The sequence below is a fragment of the Alosa pseudoharengus genome, unplaced genomic scaffold (assembly GCF_046254945.1).
Source record: "Alosa pseudoharengus isolate Yale_2024_CS ecotype anadromous, Long Island Sound unplaced genomic scaffold, YU_APseudo_1.1 YU_APseudo_1.1_scf_2, whole genome shotgun sequence".
In the NCBI taxonomy this organism is placed as follows: domain Eukaryota; kingdom Metazoa; phylum Chordata; class Actinopteri; order Clupeiformes; family Clupeidae; genus Alosa; species Alosa pseudoharengus.
Window position 1 is genome coordinate 11,090,909 of NW_027468663.1, and position 10,142 is coordinate 11,101,050.

General features: G+C 40.2%; 1 protein-coding gene across 1 annotated transcript; it reads right to left on the reverse strand.

The window, feature by feature from the left end:
• Window positions 1-5,334: 5,334 nt before the first annotated feature.
• Window positions 5,335-9,822, reverse strand: LOC143133812 (uncharacterized). The gene is made up of 8 exons (XM_076293692.1): window positions 9,684-9,822; window positions 9,146-9,406; window positions 8,641-8,925; window positions 8,307-8,417; window positions 7,828-7,905; window positions 7,651-7,716; window positions 6,015-6,080; window positions 5,335-5,838 (listed from the first exon to the last, which is right to left on the reverse strand). The coding sequence occupies exons 1-8, from the start codon at window positions 9,739-9,741 to the stop codon at window positions 5,630-5,632; spliced, it is 1,134 nt and encodes a 377-aa protein (XP_076149807.1). The 5' UTR covers window positions 9,742-9,822; the 3' UTR covers window positions 5,335-5,629.
• Window positions 9,823-10,142: the final 320 nt, after the last annotated feature.

Consider the following 10,142-nt stretch of genomic DNA (forward strand, 5'->3'; position numbering starts at 1 on the left):
CACCTACAAGACTTTTAGCATTTTTACATCCCTCACCCTATGCTACAGACCTTTTATTTATTTTCTTATTTCATCACACGTCAAAACACACACACACACACACACACACACACACACACACACACTTATCTGATTTTCTCCAACTTTTGCACATCTCCATAGAACTTTTTATTTATTATTTTTGATTTCTCCTCCATCTACCCATGTCCTTGATTGCCTAGCCTTTCTGCCCCCCCCCCCATCCTCAACACACACACAAAAAACACACACACTTACATCATCACTGTCATCACCTCACATACATACAGCACACTGCTTGCTACAGTAAGCCTCCTCTACATACTTGCTGCACACTGCCCCCCCCCCTCCCTACATACACAGCACATTGTCTTCAGGATCTTCTCCAACACACATCCTCTACATACTTAGGGCTGAGCTACGCCAGGCGCGTAACTGAAGCGTTCTGTTCGCGACGCGTAAAATTCATTTTAGATGAATGGTCTATTTTTTTCGAACGTACGCCCCACTGTCACGTCTGGTGTAGCTACTTCCATTGATTATAATAGAAGCTAATTGTTGCAGCAGACGCAACGCGAACGGAACGCTTCAGTTACGCGCCTGGTGTAGCTCATACCTTACAGCACACTGCCCCCACCTACCCACACACACACACACTACACACACACACACAGTCACTGCTCCACTCCCCTCCCGCCCACACACACATCTTCACTGTCATCACTCACATACATCATACATACAGTACTCTGCTTGCAATAGTAAGTCCCTTCACCATACTTGCAGTACACTGCCCCCCCCCCCTCTCCCCTACATACACAGCACATTATTTCATCAGGAAGCTTCTCCAACACACGTCCCCAACATACTTACAGCACACTGCCCCCCCAATACACAGCACATTGTCTCATGAGGAAGCTTCTCCAACACACATATTGCACACTGCCCTCTCCCCACATACACAGCACACTATCCCATCTCCCCTGTCATCCCCCCAACACACACACCAAGACCCCTGGCAGTTGGGTTAGCCCCTTGAGCCGTGGATCTGCCCAAGGTTTCTTCCTTGGTAAGGGAGTTTTTCCTTGCCCCTGTTGCTCTTGGGTGCTCCTTGTTGGTGCCCCCCCCCCCAATCCCAATCCTCCCCCACCTTTCTTATGCAGCCCTTGCCACTTAATCTACTAAACCCCTCTTCTACTGCACTTTACCCCCCCCCCCCCCCATTAATGCACAAATAGACTGACACCAGACATAATTTCACTGCATTTCTTAGTAACTATATGCATGTGACAATAAACTTCCTTGTATCCTTGTATCCTTTTTTAATCTGCCAAATTGCTAAACTATTTATATAAATGAAATGTGGTATGTATATGGATCCACTAAAATATTTTATTTATTTTTATGGATGGAGGAGGAGACCATTCAAATGAATAATGATTCTTCAATACATTAACATGTCTGGGCCTCTTCCTGTTGCCATTCTGTCTCTGTACATTTACATGTCAACCTTGATTTCACACCATGTATTTGACATCACTGAAGATCTGCATTATGAATGTCTTGCCAAGGGGGCTAGAAGCAGGTGTTGTAGCTACATCTATGTCAAATGAAGATGACATCAACAAATCCCATCCACACTGGTTGAAGCAAGTGCAGTGACTAGAATCAATAATCCCATGAGAGGATTTCTCAGTCTTACTGCAGCATAACGCGGAGGTGCAATTGCTGATACAGCTGAAGGCAGAAAAGACGTCAATGTGTTGCTGATGATCCATTATTCAACAAAGGGCACATAATCTCTTTTTATCTCTCACAACTGAATGAATGGGATAGACCCTCATCATCTGTTTCATATTGTGAATTATATATTTCTAAACATGGCTATTTAAATATGTTTTGCAAAATATCATCTCTAGGGAGGTGAATTATTTATGGGTCCAACCATGACCGCAAACAGATAAATAAAATAAAATGAAAGGAAAAAGACAACATAGGGCAGCAACAAACAATCCATGCAGGATGATCAACCAATTACTGTACAATGTCAAAGACATCTCCATGGCAACAGATGGCAATATCCAAAAGTAGACTGCAATTTGTTGTTTCATTGGCATCCTGCAAATGGTAATTGATTTTATTAAAAGCAATAGGATTTTATCCACATCATCTTAATGACCTTACACTAGCTGTTCTCCTGTTCTTTTCAACAAGTGGATAAAGTTGAATCTTATGGAAAAATAATTAAAGGTAATATGATCACCTGTCACGTTACTCACCATTAGTATTGCTTTTTTACATAGACATAGGATTTCTCTGAGATTTCACAGACAGTTTTTTTTGTCACTGCACGTGTTTCTCTTGTAATCTCCTTTCAGAACAAACGTTTCCTGCCTGTTGTGTAAGTTAAAAGTGCAACACTTGGATTTGTCATTTTGGACAGTGTGTGGAAGCCATAGGAAAGCTTGTGCCACATCACTTTGGAGTTTGTTTTTTTTTGTGTCACTTCTGGAGGAGGAAACGTTAACAAAACAAACAGTGGAACACTAAAGGTGATGCCTCCCTTTTGTAAATGTTCTACACACCCATCCCGGGTTAACGGTCAAACTGTAAGCCTGGATGCCGGGTGGGGGGGGGGGGGGTGGAATAAGGACTGAAATATACATATAGATCATGGGAAAGGAGCCTAAGGAGGTTCAGGAAGATACCCTTTCACATGGGACGCCTGTCAGAATAACAATGGGGTTCATCAGGGATTCACTTGAAGGTTCCTCCAAGCGTCATTATCGTGAATGTAAATACATTGGACTGGGGACGATGATGCTGAATGTACTGATTTTATCTGCCAGGCTTCCTCTTCACCGGCTTCCCTTTTCACAGAGCCGGGGACCCTGAGAACAGGGATGTCATCGTCCTGAAACAGATTATTTCCTGTTTCAAATCCATCAAATTACGTAAACCAAAATATATTCTCTGAAACTCTGAAGGAAAACATCAGCTGCCTTTTCATAAATACAATGGGTCATCCTCCAACTTGTGGAGGTTATTGGTTGTGGATACACTGATTACTTGTGATGTGTCATGCAAGTGGCCAATTTTAATGTCATTAAGTTTATAGGTTTTATGAGATGGCAGCTTAAAAAAGGCCACTAGCAAACATTCAAATTGTGACTGAGCAGTGGACTCATTTGAATGTAATTTTCTGAGATGTAAATTTCTGAAAGATTGCATGCACAAGAATTACACATAAGTGTTTTCCTTTGGTGGCCCCTGGGCAGATTTAAACTAACATTTGCATTGCACCATGTCTCCAGCTTGCTTTATGATCAAGGATGGGTCCTGGTGCGTGCCTGTTGGGCCCTATACCTCACAGAAATCGGCCGTTACATTTCTTCTAAACCTATAAAATGCTTTTAATATCGAAATTCTTCTCAAAAATATACTGCTCAAAAAAATAAGGGCACTTACAGTTTTCCACAATTGTTAAAACACATTTTTTGAAACCTTCCACCCTTTTCTGCTTTCTCAAACTACATTCACAGAATGTCTGACAGTTTTTGCAAAATAAAACACTCGCCTCAAAAGTTTTACTTGTGCTCAGAGCCAAACAGTGTCAGAGTACCAATCCAGTGGATGATTGAAGTGTTCCCTTAATTTGTTTGAGCAGTATATCAATGCCACTAAAACCACTATTACACTAAAGATTGAAGTAGTTTACCCAACCCATTTATTTGCAGAAGTGTTATCCAAAGTAACTTACAGCTATTAACATTTAAGCATTTTAATATTTAAGATACAGAGCTACAGCTACAGCAATAGAATAACATTTAAGCCAGGGGTGTCAAACATAAGGCCCGGGGGCCAGATCAGGCCCGCCAGCAGGTTTCATATGGCCAGCCAGATGTTTTGGGTAGGAAGGGAAAATTAGAAAAAAAAGATAGCTTATTACACATTCTTGAAGACTATCTCTATGATATGATAAATTGATTAAACCTAGCACAAACCATCTTCACGAAGGAGGAGGTCGAAAGAACTGACATGGAAGTAGATTATTATAAGACAGAAAGATATGACAGCAGTACATGATTTCTACTTGTTTGGTTATGACAGGGTAGTAAACTATATCATCAAACAACACTCATACCCATGAAGAAAATGATAATGACCACGACAATGACGGCCCCCACGAAGTGTCATTCCAACAAATCTGGCCCACTATAAGTTTGACACCCCTGATTTAAGATTTTAACATTTAAGTATTTTAACATTTAAGCTATAGAGCTACAGCTACAGCAATAACATTTAAGCTACAGTGCAGAGGAGACTATAGCAATTACCACTGCATCTGTCAATACTAGTACTAGAGGATAGGAGTGCCTACATATTAAGTACTATGATAGGAGGAGAAGTGGTAGAAGAGGAGATAGTGGAGGGAAGTGGAGAGTATGGTGGTAGAGGACAGAAGAGTGTGGTAAGTGCATATCGGGTGTGTGAGGTTGTTAGAAGCAATACAGTTAGGCTACAGTTATGCTGCATGCCCGAGGACCCCTGGACTCTGGTTCAGTCCTAGTTTTTTTTTAAATCTACATTTGGCCCTTTATGCTTGCATAGTGTTCATGTGCATAAGCATGCTTGCTGGATGTTTAACCTTAATGACTGCTTAAAGGAAATGGAAGGATATCTTGAAATAATGTCAGTTATGCACTACAATAATTGCGGACAGGTTCTCAACTGCCAACTTGTCACTTACACTGGCAGCAGGATTAAGTCTATGGCTTATAAAGCATGTGTATGTTCTTTAAAACCCCTCACCAAGCCTCTCTCTGCTAACATGGGCATGTTTGTTAATTACCATTACATATGTAGGCCTATGCATAGCCCTAACCGGCATTACCCTGATGATTAGGAGCTTATAGCATCTGCTAATTTTAGGATTGTGTAACAGGGAGTTTGAGTATTATGAAGATTAGTGCCATACAAACCAAGCGATTACTTCAGTCCCTTGCATTGCATTCTGTCTATTAGTGTGAGACACTACACACAGGGCAAATTAGCCCTAATGATCCTTTGGCCCTCACTATGTTGTAAAAAAAATTGCACAAACCTCAGCAACCACACACAGGCCTCAATGCCTTTGGCCCTGAGTTTGATTCGAGCCCACAGTCCTTTACCTATCCTGCTATCTGTCCTGCTGATTGAAATGAAAATCATTTAAAAACTAGACAGCTCTGGTTCTGTAAACAAGAAATAAATATAGCAATACAATCCTAGCCGATGAACACATGCGCTTCAGGAGCACAAAAGGGAGGGCTATAATTTGATTGGCCATGGAGCTTTATTATCAACAAACTTTGATGATACTGAATTCTGGACTGCATTGATAAACTTTTATTGGCAAAAAATACTTTCCACTGCCACTCGTCCTCTGGTCTCTTATACCAGTAATGGAATTAAAATTTTAACAGTAAAAGAATAAAAGATTAGCGCTATTTTAACTCAAGAGAAAGAAGCAAAAGTGTACAGATGGTGCCGATGTCAAGGCTGTGCCTCAATGCTGGCTGTATAATGTGAGGCCACAGAGAGACCATGCTCTCCTGGTGCCACCTCCTCACTAGGGGCTCATCTCTGGGAGCTGTTGCTGCCCCTTCTCTTTCTCCATCTCCACTTCGTCCTCCATCTCCTCTTGGTCCTCTGTCTTTTCCTGTCGCCTCTTCCTTTTCCTGCACAGGACCAGGAACAGCGCAGTACCCATGGACACAATGGACGCCACAGCACCCAGGGTGGTCAACACATACAGGCCCACGCTTGGTTGAATGCCTCCTGTCACAACCACACAGACACCATCTTACATTTGACATGCTAGGTAAATGCAGACTCCTAGATTCTTGAGCACTAATATCTATCTATGTGCTGGCTCAGAATGGGATGACTTGGAATCTGTGGGAAGACAAAAAGCATTGAGGGAGTGGGGAGTCTGGTGTAGCTATCGTACCTACCAGGAGTGCTTGAGGTTTGGACCTCTTCAGTCTCTGATAGAGTGATCAGCACCTCTGCAGGGAGATCTATCAATTAATAAAAACGAGAAACATTTTTAAAGTACTGTAATGATTTGGATTAAGCATGTGAAAACAAAACGTAATTGGGACATAGCACAAAAGTATTACTTGAGCAGCTGAAAATAATTACATGCTCAAAAAGTGTCCAGTCACTGTTTTACATTCACTTTTTTACATGTGTGAAACATCGAAATTCTGGTTGGATGTCTTTGTTACTTTAACAGTATCATATTCACTGCTGTAGTCTACAAATGTTCATTTCCCAAAAAGTTGTGACTGTGTGAAACGTAGGCTAAATAAAAACAAATCATGTACACCCTACTTTTAACTGAGAATATACAAATACAACATATTAATTACAAAGACACAAACACAGACAACTTATTATTATTATTAAAACAAAGAAATGTTATTTTTCATGTTATTTTTTTTTTAGAAAATATACTGTATGTTCATTTAGAAATTGATGCCAGCATTCAAAAACGCAGCAACGTGTTTACCTCTGTATTGAATCACCATCTCTTCTTTTAACAACAGTCTATAAACATTTGTGAGCTCAGGAGACCAGTTGCTGGAATTCTGAGAATGAAATATTGTTCCAGCCTTGGTGGATTTTAGCTGCTCAACAGTCCGGGGTATTCTTTGTTGTTTTTTCATGTGCAGAATGCAGTTTTCAATTGTCTTCCTAAAAAATGCAAGGCCTTCCCTGAAAAAGACATTGTCTGGATGACCGCATATGTTGCTCCAAAACCTGTACATGTCATTGAGCATTATTTGTGCCTTTCTGGATCTGCAAACTGCACATGTCATAGGCTCCAATGCACCACCAAACCATCATGGATGCTGGCTTTCGAACTGTGCACTGAAAGGTGGATGCTCCCTCTCCTCAGAGGTTGCAAGTCCAGGATTTCCAAAAAGTATTTTTTACATTTTGATTGGTTTACCCACAGGACAGTTTTCCACTTCAGCTTGGTCCATCTTAAATGAGCTTGGGCCCAAAGAAGAGAGTGTCAAAAGTCAAAGGTTTCCAGAGCCCATGTAATGATTTTCATTAGAGATTTGGGTCTGTTTCTAATGCAGTACCGCCGGGAGCCCTGATGATCACAGCCATCCAATATTGTTTTTCAGCCCTGTCTCTTGCTTACAGAAATCTCTCTGGATATCTCTCAGATTTCTTCTCTGAATATTTTAATGATCATGTGCTGTAGATGATGCAATCCCCCAATTGTTTGCAACTTTTCGTTGAGGAGCATTATTCGTAAATTATAACACACAATAGTGAATACCACCTCATCTTTACTTCTGAGACTCAACATTTGGAACATCAATGTTCTAGTTTCACTTGGGGGTTTACGGTTTACAAGTTTTTTGGAAACAGGGTTGTATATAAGCTATGCAGATATTATGGTTAGGAATAGGAATTTAGATCAATAATAATGAAAAAAACAACAGCAACAAAAAGACCCCTCAAAATCTGTGACCATATTTTGACATCTTAAAGGTCAATATTAGATTGAGTGTATAATTACGTAAGAGCCATTAGTACATACAAATATAATACGTTGGTGCCCCCTACCTGTCACTGGCGATGTTGAAAGTATATTTTGTTCTGTGTTTGCAGCAAATACAGCAGTTGTAGTCTCTGAATAAAATAAAATCAATCAAACAAGTCCCATAGAGGTTATTTGAATGTCTGTATTAAATTGTTGGGAGCTGTTGCATTGAGAAAGTCATTAGCTCTGGCGCCCTCTACCTGCTGCAACTTGATGTTTGTGTTGACCCTCTGCCGTGCTTGATTCAGTAGGCACATAGGGGAAATTAACTGTAGTCTCTGTAAATAAAACACAAGGTGAAGATATCCTCTTGTGGACATTGTTGACATTTCCCTGATGTCCACAAAAGCATGAGGTTTTGCAAGAATTTTGGAAGATGTTCTCCCTTATTTGTGCACACAGAATGAACTGCTATTTTGGATAGAACTAGTAACTTTGTTACAGAAGCCTATCCTACTGTTGTCTATAAACCTTTTGGTGACCATACACATATGGTTGAAAGATTTTTATGGAAACAGCCATATTATGTTTAAGACCACGTTGAGTTACAAAAACCTTAAATCACAGTATTTTGACATTTAACAAGTTGATCAGTGATGATCATGTGAGATTAGGTACACAATTCTACAAGAACATGTGATGTCCTTCTTTAGTAAAAGGACACACCGTTGCCCCCTACCTCTTATTTTTGTTACTAGATTCTGCAAATCATCCTCTGTCGACGCAGGCCTAAAAGATGATGATGAAAGTATATGTTGTTGTGTAGATGTGGCAAATGTTGTTGTAAACTCTGAAAACAAACAAACAAACAAACAAATCCCATAAAGGTTGTTTGAATATCTGTATTAAAGTGCTGAGGTCATGAGCCTTACATCGGTCATGAACCTTGAAACATGACAAGACAACAAAATCTAAAATCTTTCACTTGAAACTTTGAAGGCATAAGCCTGCACACTGCAACACAGCAAGCAAAACCAGATGAGGAGAGACAATCACTAAACATATTACATTACCTTTAGGTTGAACTAGCATATCAGTAGAGGTGCTTATGATCTTGTCACCCAGTGTCATGAGTGCATTACATTTGTAATTGGTGCTTGTTGTCTCCAGTTGATTTGAAGCCATTGCCGTCATTACTGTGCCATTATAATAATCCACAACCTCCATGGAAGTATCATTGTGAGACAGAAGAAGCTGAACAGTGGCTGGATAAAAATCTCTTAGCTCACAGGTCACCGTAAAAGGCTGGCCTGACCAAGGAGTCTGTGGAGTACTGATGAGGACTGGCTCATCTAAAGCTGGAGGAACAGCAGGCTTATCAGCGTTATGAAAGCCATACAATATACCAGACATCTACACAAAACAGAACATTGTGTTGAGTCCTCAAAAAAGTGACTCAGTTAATCCTTATCTCAAATTCATACACGAAGTCATAAAATGTGCATAACTTAGCATGAGCACAAATTTGTAGCTCATAAACCAAACCCATAATTGCAGCATCTGATGCAGGGTACTTACAGTACACTGTGACTTTGACCGATTCCTTTTTGGAGCTGGCACCACACTTCACTCTACAGGTATACTTCATTTCATCGTCTGTGGTGACATGTTTGATTGTCAGATGACTGCTGCGATGACCAGGTAGAACTTCAGCCAGACTGTCATCATTCAGATCCCAAATAGGACTGGCACAGTCAGATGAACAGTTGAGACTGAGTTCACTGTTAAGCTTTAGCACAGTTTCTCCACTAATGGTGAGAAGGTCCACAAAGGCAACATCTGTCAAAACATCATCAGCATAAAACATTTTTATATGTGTAATGTTTGTGCTGCCTTCAGTTGCTTTGGTCATGATTTTTTAAATTGTGGATTGTAATGTTAAATAATCAAAATAACACAAAAATCAGAGCAACTACAGACAACAGCAGCAAACATTTTCCACATTCATGTTGCTACACACAGCTCGGCACTCTCCCTCAGCAACTTTTTCATGATTTAAAAAAAAATAAAAATACATCAAATAGAAAAAACATGTTGAAGATACCGAACAGTTCACCTTTGAAACCCCATATGAAGAGCTGCACAATGGTAAGATGTCTGAAAAGAATGCCCATATCTGCTGCGGTGCTTCGTGATGATTCCCCTGATTCTTGGGTCTAGGTTGTTATGGACCACATACACAATACATCATACGTGCTGTTCTGGATTAGTTTGAAAGAACACATCATGTCCTTTTTGCACTGCCCCTCCCATTTCGATGGCAAGAAGCACCCAATTCCAAAACACAAGAGTGTGCTCTACAACTACTTTATTTATTTTCACATTCAACAATGCCCACACATTCAGTGCTTTATGGCATTCTGCCTTTTTTATATTTTGAATAAAAAAATATGGGCAATATTGATGCATGTCCTAACAATTACAAAATCAGTCATCAGGGTTCAAAGCTATATTCTGTTATGAAAAGTTTCACAGCTGAGAGAGAACAACCAACATCGGCACAGAATAAGATTCT